General features: G+C 43.7%; 2 protein-coding genes across 2 annotated transcripts in view; both read right to left on the reverse strand.

Moving 5' to 3' along the window:
• TSGA13 (testis specific 13) overlaps positions 1–2,935 on the reverse strand; it is a gene marked incomplete at both ends in the record, with an annotated part of 42,798 nt that extends 39,863 nt beyond the window's left edge. Inside the window, one exon of the mRNA XM_084230644.1 lies at positions 2,895–2,935. Coding sequence (XP_084086770.1) covers positions 2,895–2,935 — 41 coding nt within the window. The remainder of the gene's footprint in view (positions 1–2,894) is intronic.
• Positions 2,936–11,618: 8,683 nt separating this feature from the next.
• KLF14 (KLF transcription factor 14) lies at positions 11,619–12,756 on the reverse strand (the record flags this gene model as incomplete). The annotated part of the gene is made up of 1 exon (XM_084230645.1): positions 11,619–12,756. Exon 1 carries the CDS (start codon positions 12,618–12,620, stop codon positions 11,619–11,621), a length of 1,002 nt encoding a protein of 333 aa, XP_084086771.1. The 5' UTR covers positions 12,621–12,756.
• Between the last annotated feature and the right edge of the window lie 1,913 nt (positions 12,757–14,669).

Consider the following 14,669-nt stretch of genomic DNA (forward strand, 5'->3'; position numbering starts at 1 on the left):
AAACCGCTTTCCACTCCATGTTTTTCCTCCCCTTTGCAGAAAAATGACTCAAAATAATGCTCTATATTCATAGTCTCCAGTTTCTTTTCTATTCTTTTTTTTTTTTAAAGATTTATTTATTTGTTTGTTTGTACATGCACTGGGTATAGTCAGAAACGCAGGAGGGTGAGAGAATTCACCAGAGCCAGAGCAGGGAGCAGAGCAGGCAGAAGGACCGAAGTACACTGCTGAGGGGAGCAGCGGGCGGCAGGAGAGGTCTGCGCTGCCACGCGGTACCCTCCTCCCGTGGCTGGGGAGCAGCAGGGGATCGAACTGGGCCACAGAGGCTTCAGGCAGCTTTGCAACCCAGCACTCAACTGCTGCGCCACCGGGGAGGCCCTTTTTTTCTATTCTTTCCCAAATCCTCTGCCACCTAGTGTTTACTCCTGCCACAGCCACAGCAGCTCTCAGCAAAGTCATCCATGGCCTCCAAGGAGGCTGGAGTCAATGGCAGCTCCCAGCCTTCATGCCACTTGACTGGCATGGACATCTGACCCAGGAAGCACCTCCTTTTGGGATATACTTTCATTACTAGCCTGACCCCTGGGACATCATGCTTTTGTCTTCCTGTCTCACTGCTCACACCTCCTCAGTCTCATCTGCTGGTCCTCCTCACCTCCCTCGGTTCATGGTGGAGAACCCCAGAGCTCAGACTTCATCATTCTCTCTGTTTACTCTGTCATTGACCTGATTCAGACTAAATGCTTTAAATATGTCAACTTTCAATCTTTATCCCTAGTCCAGACCTCGCTCCCAAACTCCAGACTTACTTCACTGCCTATTCAAATGTTCTACTGGGACATCTGATCTATATCTTAAACTCAACCTGTCCCAGACAAAACACTTGTTGTTCCCCTAAAACCTACCCCAGTCCTGCCCCCGCTTCTAGCCTCCCTTAACTCTGCTGATGGCAACTCCATCCTCCCAGCTGCTCAGGCCAAAGAACTTTGACTCTTCCACCTCTCTCACTTGCCATAGTCAATTGTTAAGGAGAGTCCACTGGCTTTTCCTTCAAAATATATCAGTCTGATCACTTCTCTCCAAGTCCTGTATCATCGGTCTGGTCCAAACACCATTATCACTTATCTAGATTAGTGAAATTGTCTCTGTCTTTGTTTAAGCCTCTCAAACACAACAGTTAAATAATCCCTTTAAACATAAGGCAGAGCATATCACACTTCAGCTCAAAATCCTCAGCAACCCTCTGTTTCACATCAAGAAGTTAGTCATGGGGCCTCCTCTGGTGCCGCAGCGGTTGAGCACTGGGCTGTGAAGCTGCCCGCAGCCTCTGCAGCACCGGTTTGATCCCCGGCAGCCAGGCGAGGGTCCCACATGGCACGCAGACCTCTCCTGCCGTGCCCGCTGCTCCCCTCAGCAGTGTACTTCATCAGTCTGCTTGTTCTGCTCCCCGCTCTGGCTCTGGTGAATTCTCTCACCCTCCCGAGCTTATGACTGTACCCAGTGCTTGTATAAATAAATAAATAAATAAATAAATAAATAAATAAATAAATAAATCTTAAAAAAAAAAGTTAGTCATGACAGTGGCCTGTAAGGGCCACAAGGTCTGGCTCCTCCCCTTTCTTCTAACAGTAAATCTGCTCCAGCAATGCTGTCTCTGTTGTGTTTCTTGATCTCAACTCCTCAGGTTGTTTCTGCCTGTACACTTGTAAACCCAGATATCTCCAAGCTCATTCCCACACCTCCTTCAAGTCCTTACTCTATTTTGAGGACGCAGCACAATGCTCCAGGAAGCCTACCCATATAACCCGATTTATTACCTCAACCTAACCCCTCTGATCCCACTCAGCCAGTGGCTACTTTTTATTCAGTCCCTATCTTTTATTATCTAACAAACTCTATAATTTACTTATTTTTTATATCCCTCCTGCCTGAAATAGAACATGGTCTTTATTTTATTCACTAAGATATCTCAAGTGCCATTTACCAGTGCCTGACATATTGTAAGTGCTCAATAAATATTTGTTGAAATGTAAGTCTTGGCCCTGGGGCTATGAGGTAGAAGCCACGCCTACACAGCCCCAGAGGACAGTCTTCAGCATCGCCTCCGTGCTGCTGGATGGTCTCCAGTCCAATCCATTGCTGACCCCTGCTGGAACCCACTGACCAATTTGCTGTCCTTCTCCCGACAGGATGTGTGGACTAGTAGGGTGAGAGGATGCAGCTGACCTTTGTCATCTGTGTGTGCCATACACACCCTGCTTAAAGCAATAATAACTACAATCCTCCCTGTCCCTTAGGCTTTTCCTGATTCTAGGGGTCTGCAGAAGACAGGCTAACTTCCTTTTGTTTTATTTATATTTGCTAAGTGTGTTTTCTTGTAAGGACCCAATGACTTAGGGGTGGGGGAATAAGATGCAGGGAGGAGGGGGACCCTGCTCTTAGTTCCGCCTTCAGAACAAATCTTTAGTCAGATTGAAAACTGATATGAGGGAGGTAAGGTTTAGAAAATATTAATGTGATTTTTTTTTCTTTTCTCCAGTGTGACCACGCCCTTTCAAACCAGAGGACCCCATCTGCCTCAGAGAACATTATGATCATGAAAGCAGACATGCAAAGGTAAATAATGAACTGAGTTCAGCTTTTGGAGCCCAGAAATGACAGCAGTTTTGAAAGCTTTGTTGGGAAAGAAAGGGAAGCTCCAAATCCCAACTGCTCTTAAGTATGAAGAACAAAGCATGCAGCCTACACAAACACATTTTCTAAAATCAATAGGCAAAGCAAATATGGAGCATGAAGGTGGAAGTTGCCTTCTACAGAGAGAGGAAGTGAAGTGATTTTCCAGTTGGAAGAACCAAAGAGTGGGGACAGGTCAGAGGAATTGAAACTAGACTTACCTGGAGCTTAGATCCTTGAGAAGGAACCATCGGTCCCTCATTCCTCGGGGCCTTGGCCCAGAATAGAGAAGTCAGACCCAACATCAAGAAGGCAGAGAAGTTGCAAAGCATCAGAACTTCTGGGCTGATTCCCTCCCACACCAGGTTGAATGTGGCGCTAGGTCAACGAGGTGCCATCAAGAGTTGTCATGAAATGGCTGAGAGATGTCTACCCAAATGGACCTATGTCCGCACCCCAGTGCCCTGTGACTTTGATGTGGTGTAGAGGGGAACCAGAATGTGTTTCATGCCATGGTGAGGGCTGTAGGAATGCTAAGAGAATGTAGGGTCCGGAAAAGGTCTGCATTTGGAAGAAGAAAGTCACATCCAACAGAGTTGTCACAGCAGAGGCAACAGCAGACTCCAGCAGTGATGGAAAGAGCAGAACCCCAAAAGCAGCAGATGGGATGTACTGTAACGCCCAGAAAGGCCACACAGCATGGAAAGGGAGTGAGGGCCCACAGAACAGTACAGCACACAGCCCCAAAATCGCTTCCCTTTCTGCCATCGTGAGGATCTATAAGCTCCAGGCATTCAAAATCCAAAGTGGGAAGGAAGGGGGAGACCATGCGAGGAGGCAGCCCTGGAGAGAGTTTGACAAGTTAAAGATTTTCCTGTCATGAACAGGAGTGGGAGCTTGTTGGAAAGCTGCAATTAGCTACCAATAATCAATAATACTGGAGACTACCATCCCGTAAATGTTTATATGCTCTTGACTGTTGTCTTTCCTTCCCCATTACTAAACTAGAACATTTTGAAAGGGGAATAAACCCTCTGGTCAAGCTCTGGATCACCTATTCTGAAAAATGAGGACAAGGAGAGGAGAAAGGAAGAGATGAGAAAGGAAGTGCTGCAAAAGGGGGGAATTATTTTCCTGGGAGAATTTAGAATTAGCTCAGTCCCTATGTGACTTAACTGTTGCTGGTACTCCCTCCCTCCCCACCCCTACAATGAGCTTGGGTGGGAGGGATAAGAGGCAGGGAGGAGGGGGACCCTGCTCTTAGTTCCACCTTCAGAACAAATCTTCAGTCAGATTGAAAACTGGTATGAGGGAGGTAAGGCTTAGAAATGAGTGTGGGTCTCTACATTCCCAGTGGGGAGTGGGAGAAGAAACTCTTGTCTTAGTCCCAGAATAGATACTAGAATTCCTAAACTGACACCCCTAATAATTAAGGACCTTTGGTCATACGGACAAAAAGGTCCTTAATTATTTTAGATGTGTAGTATCTTTTTTCTCCATATAAAAAAAAATCTACCTTTGTCTCATCAGTGTTTCAATCTTTCATTTTTATTTTGATTCTGAAAGAAAGTTCATCATACCTGCTTGCTTTATTTACCTGGTCTATCATTTTCTACCATCTACTTTTGTTCTTTGCCTGCTTTTAATTAATTTTTAGGTTTTTAAAAACTTACACAAGCATAGTTTCCTTTTAAAAGAGTAAGAGCATTATATATGGGGCTAACGACCCACTGACATTCTCAATCCTGATCTTTTCTTTAAATTGCCTGTTACTATCTATTTACCACTTTAGGGGGCCTCCCTCACTCAAATTTTTGGTTCTTATGTTGGATATTGATCTTATACCTGTTAAATGAGTGTTTCTTTGTATTGCATTTTGTTTAGGTTTTCAGCTGCAAAACATTTTAGAATTTGGATGCATTCATATCTTTTCCCTTTAAATTTTTATTTAAAAAAATTATGTGTTCTAAACAATGTCTTCTTTATCCAAAGATGACAGATCTCTAGTCTTTTTGACTTTCTACAGCTTAACTATGTTTATGTCTTTACCATCTGGAATTTATTTTTCCGAAAGCTTTGAGAGAGAAAGTAATGTTGTATTTTACACTGTAATGTTTTGCTTTTGTTCATGAAGAGCTAATTGTCTCAGCATTCACTGCTCAGCCTGTCTTTCCCCACTGATCTGAAGTGCCATCTCCCTTAAATGCCAAATTCTTCCTTAGTCACAGATCTATTTTGAGTTCCTTATTCAATCCCATTTTTCTATTCATCTATTCCTGTACTATGCCACACTATTTTAATGGCCATAGCTTTGTAATATTTTAGTATTTGGTAAAGCAATTCTCCCTCCTCCTCCTGCCTTCCCCTATGCTCTTCTGTAATATTTCTTTGAAAAAGTTTCATGAAAAATATTTTTGGGGTTTTGATTGGGGAATGACATTAAATATATAAATTTGAGAAAAGGACTGGCATTTTTACAGTATTGAGTTTTACTAACCACTGTGTCTCTACTTAGTCATATTTTCTTTGATATCATTTAGTAGACGTTTTATAGTCTTGTCTATAGGTTCTTTATATACTTCTCTGCTGGTGTATATGAAATCACCTAGTCTATTCCATTTTCTAATTAGTAATTGCTGGCATATAAGAAAGTCATTGATTTTCCTCCTTCAATTGATGCATTGAATTACACTGACACATCTCTACTATTGAATTAATCTTGCATTCTGAGATAAACTTCCTATCATGGTGCATTATTCCCATCATTCACTGCTGAGTTAGAATTTCTAATATTTTACTCATGGCTTGTGCACCTATATTTATAGGTAAAGTGGTAATTTTTTTTTTACCATGTTTTGGTAGGAGGGCTGCTTTAGCTATATAAATTGAAGAATTTTCTATGATTTGGAACAATTTATAAAAGATGGAAGTTACCTATTTCTTGAATTTAGAGAATTTCCTGTACAACCACCAAGACCTAGTGCTTTTTGACAACCATTTCTATTTCAGATTATCTACATCTTCTTAGGTCATAGTGAAATTTTATATTTTCCTGTAAGATTATCCATATATTTTCCAACTCTATTGCAGTAAGTTGTTTGTTATTCTCTTATAATTTATTAAGGTATTATTAAGGTTTTGTGTCCTTTTTTATTTTTGATAATTTTTTGTGCCTTCTTTTTTCTTAATCATACTTTCCAAAGAAATCTATCTTCATTAGGCCTTTAAAAAGAGTTTTATTCAACTCTACTCATTTTTTCCCCATTTAATTAATTTCTGTTTTTATCTGTAGCAGAGTTTTTCAACCATTTTCATTACCATTCCTGTAAGAGACTTACAGGCAATTTTTTTTTGGCCTAATCACTCCCCCACACCTACACAAACAACTTAAACCACCCATTTGGCATACATACTAGCTTTTTGAAAGGTCAAAACCATCATAATATCATAATAGCAAAAATACCAGTTTCTGTTCCTATTAGAGATAGTACTGAAAATGCATGGTCCATAATAATTTCTCTTTGTTTCTTCAGGTTTTGTTTTCCATTTCTTTTGAAGCTGAAAACTTACTTCATACCCTTTCAGTTTTTTATTTTTTAAACACAAATTTAAGAACATAAACTATACTTCCTCTCCCAGTGCTGTCTGCCTATATCAAAGAAGTTTTGCTATGTAGTGCTTTTGGTTTTCAATCAGTTCTAAAGTATCATAATTGCCTCTCTTATTGGTGTTATGTAGAGGTTTGCTTTTCCATTTCCCAATGCATGGGTTTTAGTTATATTTTTGTTGCATTTTTATGTTATTACCTACCTGGATATTGTTAAGACTCACTTTCTACTTTTACCAGATGATCAACAGGATTGCCTGTAATCTTCCAACATTAAGCTTGATGTTTACAGTAAGCTTTGGTGGATATTTTTTTTCACTCATTTAAGTAATTATCTTACTAGTTTGCAAAGGCGTTTTTAAATTAAATCACAAATAAGTGTTGAGCTTTAATAAACACTTATTTTGAAGGCCACTGAAATATGCCTTTCCCTTCCTGATATCTATTGTTTACTTTGATTTCTTTTATAGCTCATCTACCTTACATTTTCTCTTAGAAACCTAACTCTACATTCTCCAAACCATATTTGGATTCCTATTTACAATGTTATCACTGAGATGAAGCTAAAAAAGTTGGAAATACTATCTACATTTCCTGTAACCATCAGCACTGAAGAAGCGATTTCTCATCACTTTCTATGCAGATTCAGGCAGGTAGCTGTCAATATAACCATGGATCTGAGATTCCTGGTGGAGGTGGACCTTTCTGTTTTCTTTGAGAGCTTGCTTCCATTCTTATATCTGCTCAGGTTCCAACCACTTCCTCTAACTTAATAATGACTAAACCACCACCCTCTTTTATGATTGCATCTTCAAGATCGCTTGATTCCTAGTCTTATTTTCCCAGTTGTACTGTCCTTTAAGAACACAAACATTCTTCTGAAGAAATCCTTTTCTTCTTCCAACTCAACCTGTCTTCCTTTATTCATTCTTCAACCTCTACTTCCATTTTACTTTAATATATAGATACATATTAATAGATAGTCAATATATATGAAACTAATATAATATGAAATGGGCACAGCCCATTTCAATACTCTTGCTACTCTCTGGGATATGATAGCATTCTTTCTTTCTATCTCAAACCCCTATATAACAAACATTTGTATTCTTCTTTTTGTATTTATGATTAAAATCCTCCATTCCTCCATGATGAAACACTTAACTTGAGTCCCTGTCAAGGTAGTCAGTAGATCTGGCACCATCTTGGAATAGAAATACAAAGAACTCTGTAAACCCCATGTGAATTAAAGAACTTGACATCTCCTATAGGTCTTTCCTTGGCCCTATAAAAAAATGCAATTCAAATCAACATAAAGGGGACCAAACTGGGTGAAAGTGATCTACTCTCTTGCTAATCTCCAGGACAATTTAAGGGCTAGGATCTTCCAAACTGGTTTTTAAGGATGTATGGAACTTACACCTTTGCATCATGTCTGCCATTCTGGCTGAGGATAAAGACAGCATAGTCTTTTCTACTCTTCCTTCTCTTCTATAGCAAACCTGACTCAACTTTTTCTATGTGAACCAAAATCAGTCACAATGGTTTTGCAATTGACTTCTGTAAATCCCCATGTTCAGCACTTCTAAAACAACAGTGACTTTCTGTGGATACCATAAGCTGCTAGCACATAAAAAAGGTCAAAGAACTGAAAGACCCAAGATTACTAAAACACTAAAGATATATGTCCTGGTTCCCCAGATGCCCCATCTCCACACATCTTGTTTTTGTCTCTTAATACCTGTCAGAGTACCTATTATTTCTCAAGATTTAAAGCTAACATGTATTTTCATGGGTTGAATCTTAAGAGAGAAAATTAGTTATATGCTTCCCCTCAAGCAACCGAATAATGATAAAGGAACTAGGCTAATGAGAACCCAAATATAAATATTTTGTTGATAAAGCTATCTCTGGCCAAAATTAAGTTTTCAAATACCATCCTTCCACTGTTCCTCTTACCCTCCTAATTCCTGGTCTTGGAGTGATCCTCCCAAAAGAACAATACACAAAGAAAACACTTACCTGGAGAGTGGCCAGGGGCATGGCTACCCCAAATGTAGAGACAGAAAGAGGTGCTCTTCAGACCCTCCTGTGGAAGGCAGGCTGGGCGTCAGCAGATGTGCTTACCATTTGAAAGCAGGATCTGAATGGAGTGCATACACGTGACAGGCAAAGAGGTACAAAAGAGAGAAGAGAGGAGAGAGAGAGAGAGAGAGAGAGAGAGAGAGAGAAAAGAGAGAGAGTATGTGTACACAATGACCTTCTTCCTTATGTATCCATCAGTGAACACAATTTCTTTTGGGGTGAAGATGTACAAGACCAAAAATGACATTCTAATATGATTCCTAACTTGGAGAAGAACAGGGAAAAAGGGACAAATGACAGATTCTTGTCCCCCAATGTTGGGGGCAGAGCCTGTACTCTTTACCCCCTCCCAAGGAGATAAGGGATCCTATTCTCTCACTCCCAAGGTCTGATCTAGAACACATTCTCAGCTTCCAAACCAGATTTCAGGAAGAGATCTATTAATAGAGTTGGTTACTAGGTCATTTTTACATCAGAACTCAGGATGGCAGGTGTGGTGCCAGGAACCAGAGTCTCAAGCTGACCCCGCCAATTCCCAGACACATTCATTTCTGAGTTCTACCTAATAAATAAAACAAGACAAAGAATACCAATAAAGGTAGGAAGCCTCTTCCAAAGTATTTCATTAATAACTGCTCCTCCAGAGTGGCCTAGCTACTGGAGTGAAAGGGGTAACAACACTAGAGTAAGAAAGACTAGCCTAGAAATCTTGCATCCATAAACTGCCTACTCTGGTGTTCTGAGTGTATCCTTCCCCACCACCCAGAGATCTAGGAGGAGTTATTGACAGACACACCACATTTAGATTGTCAGAGGTCATTCCCAGACGAAAGTATCCAAAGTAGAAGAACCCAAATAAGGACACTACTTGGGAGTTTGAGAATCAAAAGATATTTATCAAAGGGTGGATAAGCCAAGCTTTGTTGAGCCCAATTCCAGAATGGTCAGTGGAAGTCTCTCTCCTGTTAGCTTCGTTGGTCCAACCTAGCAAATGCCAGATCTTCTACTGAAGTGAACAAAGGGAACTCATAGTCCTCAGTGGTGCCCGCAGTGCCCTTCCTATCCAGTCCCAGCTGAGGAGACAAAAGGAACAAAAGAGAAACTCTTCCCATGACCAAAACCCAGCTCCACAATTGGGGGCTGCTTCTTCCCATATGTAATTCAAGGAGAGTTCCCTTGCTTTAATTAGTTCACACCAGGAAACACTGAACCTCTTCAGAGTCACAGGCCACACCATTTGGGTCCTTCCTAAAGACCTTTCCCTCAGTTATAAACACTCGGCAGAGACTAATGCCAGGTTCACATCACTCACTCTCTCAAGGAAGCTGAAATTCCCAGGGCCAGAAAAAAATAGAATTGGCATTGAAAATTAATCTACCATGTTACAAGATAAAGTCTCTCCTGAAGATGCCAAAGAGTCATTCCCACTTTAAGTCCTCAGGGTGTTGAAGGAGAGAATAGACTCAACCTTCTAAGAAAAGGGCTTTTTGGGTCAAACACAGCAAGCAAAGGACTCACAAGGGACTACACATTTTAAGAACACAAAAGTGATAGGAATAGGGGACAGGGGCCCAGTTACAGGAAGGGAGAGTGAAGGGGGAACTAGCCTAATAAGGCCCAGAGAGAGGAGGTGGGGTAACCAAGTATGAGGGAAAGGGCTGCTTAGAAGGCAAGGTACACAAATTCTAATCCTAGTTCTTCCCAGCAGTTCAGCATGTGATTTTAAGCTTATCTAGTTTCAGTGTCTTGATCTGCAAAATAGGGAAAAGCATTTTGTTTAACTGGATGCCTGGTGTGGTCCTTTGAGAGATATAGCCTCCACAAGTATGACTGATGATTATAAGATACTCAGGAGGGGACCAAAGGGGACCTCACCAGAGCAGAAAATACATTTTAGCCCCATCTCTAGTGGGTTACATATATACACATTCACACAAACGTAAGCAAAGTGGCTGATGATTTCATCCATAGCAGCAGAGATAGGATAGAACAAAATAAATATTATTGATACTTGGTTCCTGCATGGGAGAGGGGCAGAGAGGGGAATAAGCTGAAGGGACTCCAAGGTGAGGGGAGAAGAGTCATCCTAACTGATAGTAACTTTCACCTTGCAGTCTCTTTCCCAAATCCAGCCAGCTCCTTGGAAGAAGCCACACTCACCTTCCTCTCCCCGCCCCACTGACTCATCTGTTGCAGAAACAAAAATGCACAGATTTCCCCCCCCCCCCAAAGAGAAATAACCCTCTAATTAGCCATTAAGAAACAGACAGAAACTACCACACCTGAGATTACTTGGATGGGGCAGCTGGGACCATATGCCTCTATTTCCCTGAATGTTTCTGAAAAGTTTTGTTTTGGACCAATATCACCCAAAGTCACTTGAGTTTACCTACCAGGTGAAGGGGGAACTAGCCTAGACCACCCTTTTACTTCTGGCGCATTTATGGTTCTTTCCATTTATTCTTAACTAATCTCATAGTCAGAGTAAGCCAGTAAGTTACTGTCCCTAAGTAGGCGTCCACATGGGAAAAAAGGCCACCAAGTCAGTGCAGGGTACCAAACCATGCAACAGGACCTCAAACAGACTCACATCACTCCCAGCCACCAAGAAGCACCTCCCAGCCAGACAGCTACATGGATTCTTACATGGTCTTTCCTAGCAGAGGTAGCTGGGGCAACTGGGGAGTGGAGGACCTCAACCTCCAATCAACCTGGGATCCCTGTGCATTTTTCCCTGTTTAAAATATACTAAAAATAAATTAGTAAACATTGCTGTTTACAGAAATAGAAATCATTTCTGTTTCCAAAGGCCTCTCACCATCCCAGTCTTGGACACTTCCAAGACTGCCACCCCTGACAACCTCTGCAAGGTCCGCCTCAGCGGGCGGGCAAAACACCAGAGTCCTTTGAGACTGGGAGCTCCTCAAGCACCTGAGAATTCCAGTTTCACATCTCTGGTTCCAGAGAACGGAGAATCTTCAGGACTCTGGAGAGTAGCAGGGGAGGGGTTCATCCCTTCTCATCATTCCTGGGGGCTGTCTCCAGGCAACTCTCCCTTTTAGGATGATATGTGTTGTAAGAACTCCTGCTATTTTCGGACCCTCGGTCCCTCCCCAGGGTCCAACGCGCCTGCCTGCAACCACCCTCAGAGCAGAGGAACCAGTCTGTGCCTTGAACTAATGACTCTGGGAAAGAGGGATGGGCAGCGAGAAGGCAGGGACCACGGCCTGGGAGATCGTCCTTGAGGGGACGACTAAAAGCAACGACCATCAGACAGGCAGGCGGTGAAGCTGGGCACCAGGATCTGAAGGGAGCCGGTGGTGTCCACCAGGTTGGCAGGTGGCGGGTCGACGCGAGGTGGCGGGTCGATGCGGGGAGTGCGACGGCGCCCCCTGTACTCGATCATGTCGGGGTGGTAGGCCGGGTGGCGGCGGGCGTGCTTGGTCAGGTGGTCGCTCCGGGAGAACTGCTTGGGGCAGAGGGGGCAGGAGAAGCGCTTCTCGCCTGTGTGCGTCCTGTAGTGGCGGGCCAGCTCGTCGGAGCGGGTGAACTTCTTGTCGCAGTCGAGCCAGTCGCAGGAGAAAGGGCGCTCACCCGTGTGGGTGCGCTGGTGGGACTTCAGATGCGACGACTTGTAATAAGCTTTGTTGCAGCCCGGGAAGGGGCAGCGGTGGCGCTTGGCAGCAGGTGTCACCGGCCTCCGACGGGGTCCCGGGCCTGTGGCGGGGGCGGGGCCCGCCCCTGGGGCCGCGCAGGGGACCGCGCCGGGGTCGGCAGGCGCTCCGGGGACGGCTGGTGCGCCGGGGACCGCCTGCGCGCCGGAGGAGTGCGCGGGCCCGGAGACTTCGGCTGCGCTGGAGACCGGGGCCGGCTCCGCACACTGGGTCGGCCCGGAGCACCGGGTTGGGTCGGCGGAGCCGGACGAAGCGCGCAGAGCTTCCCCCGAGTTCCCCCCGAAGCCCTCCCCAGAGCCGCCGCGCAAGTCAGCCAAGACGCTTGCAGCCAGCAGGTGGGGCGCGGCGCCGCCCGCGCCGGGGCTAGGGGCGGGGACCTGGGGGAGCGGGGGGACCGACGCGGGCCCCGGTGGCCCCGGACCCGGCAGAGCGGACTCCAGCGGCGCCGCACCCACCTCCGAGCCGGCGGCTCCGCCCGCGCCCTCGGGGTCCGGCGGGCGGCGGTGAACCACGGCGCCCGCGGACATGGACACCAAGCACTCAGCGGCGAAGTAGTCCAGGCACGCCACGGCCGCCGACATGCTGGCCCGGCCGGGCTGCCGGCGAGCGCCGTCCGAGCGCGGCCGGCTGCGGGCGAGAGAGTTCTCGGGAGCGTCCGTCCCGCAGCCTCGGAGCGAGAAGCAGGAGGCCCGGTGCGCGCCGCCCGCCGCCCGCCGCCGCCGCCGCCCGCGCGGAGCCCGCCCCGCCTGACGCGCCCCTGACGCACCGGAGCCCGCGGGGGCGGCGGGACCCGCCCCGGCCCGCAGGACACCCCCTCGGAACGCGCGGCCCGCCGGGCTAAGTCATTTTTAACAGCCTAAGAAATTATCTTGTCTTCGCGTTCTTGCCTCTGCTGGTGAGCCAGGTAATTTTAATAAAGAGAAAACTCCCCGATCGTAACTTCTGGGCAGCCTGCCGGCCTCGCCCCCCCGCACCCGCTGGTCCTCAGCCAGCTGGGTGTCCGGCGGAGTCCGAGAAACTTTTTTTTTTTAAGGGGAAAAAAACAATGCTAATACCTGACCTGTCTTTCGATTCCTAATTGCGATCGTTGGCGAAGCGGGCTGCAACTGCATTTCACTTCTGCCCACCGCTTGCAGACCCAAATTAAAAATATCCGCAAATCTGCATCCGAAAAAGTTTGCTCATTTACCAATTCCACCGTTCATCCAGGATCGGTAGCAATTCCCTCAATAGAGCCACTACGTAGCCATTAATTAATAGCATTTTGAACCAGAAACATTTTTAACCTTGAAAAAGCAAAGAAGCCTCTCATGGTTGAAATTGAAACTTAAAATCCTTTGAGCAACAATTTAACTATTCAACTAACGAAAGAAAAATGCATGTTTAAACTGCATTAACCTGTCACAGGCATGCAAACAAATTTCCACGCTGAAATATAAATTATAGAGTAGCAGCGAGATAAACACATTAAAATGGACTCCCACAATTTTAATAATAGAAAGTCACGTTTCCAATTAGGCAACATCTTTGATTTTTCCTTTGACAAAAATTAAAAATAAGAAAATGCAGCAAATGGTATAGAATTGCTCATAGGGTGCTTTGTGATTGTGGAGGTTTCTCTTTTTATGTTATCAGATGTATGGGTGATTTTGTCTTAGCATTTCATCATAGCTTTCATTTTTTCCCTCCTTTTTATTAAAAAAAAATTAAAAACGCATAGAAAAGCAAACAGGATAATTTCTAAAAATAATCCTATCACTGTTTTGTGGCATAGAAGCTTTACTTTTACATCAGTGAGTTCTGTGCATTTTAATTGTAATTCTGCAGTACTTTTCCTTTTCTTTGAAAATTAAAAAAAATACCTGTATGTCAAGAATAAGATACACTCATGTATTTACTCCCTAGAATAATCTAACGTGAAATATTTGTCATATGGGCTTTAGATTTTTTTATTTATATTATAAAAATTATAGATAATGCTGAATATCACTTTATTTCCCTCCCAGACTCATTTTCCTTTCTCCCTCCTTACTTCCCTAGGTAATCAGCATTTCAAAGTGTGTAACCTTAGAGCATTTGATATTATTTCTTTATTTCCTAATCACCTATGTATTTGTGTAAATGCATATATCCATGCTTATGTGTTTTAATTTTTCTTTATAAATGGTAAAGTGCAGATATCATTTTAATTTATTCTTTACCTTCAATGTGATTGAGAACTACCCATGTTGATACCTACAGAATCTACTTTGTTCATTTTCAGCAGTTTTATAATATTTTCAGCTTTATTATTTTTATGGAGATGCTATCCTAAAGCAGGTAATTATTGTAAAGCCTCTTGCCTCAAAACTTCAGACTATTGACTCATGTAATGTACACATATTAAAATTCTATCAGAATTCTTTACTAGCTGCTTTTTTTCAATTTACAGAAAATGTAAAGATATTTTTTTTTAATGCAGAGAGAATCATGAGAACCCATGTATCTCATGTAATTGGGAAATGTTAACATTTTGTCATATCTGTTGCAGATCTATTTTTAAAATTTGAACTATTCCACATTTCTGATAGAATTGAAGTCCCTTTTTTTTTTTACTCCTCCCCCAAACTATCTCTACCCTCTTCTCCAGA

This window comes from Talpa europaea (genome assembly GCF_964194135.1).
Source record: "Talpa europaea genome assembly, chromosome: 3".
In the NCBI taxonomy this organism is placed as follows: Eukaryota; Metazoa; Chordata; class Mammalia; order Eulipotyphla; family Talpidae; genus Talpa; species Talpa europaea.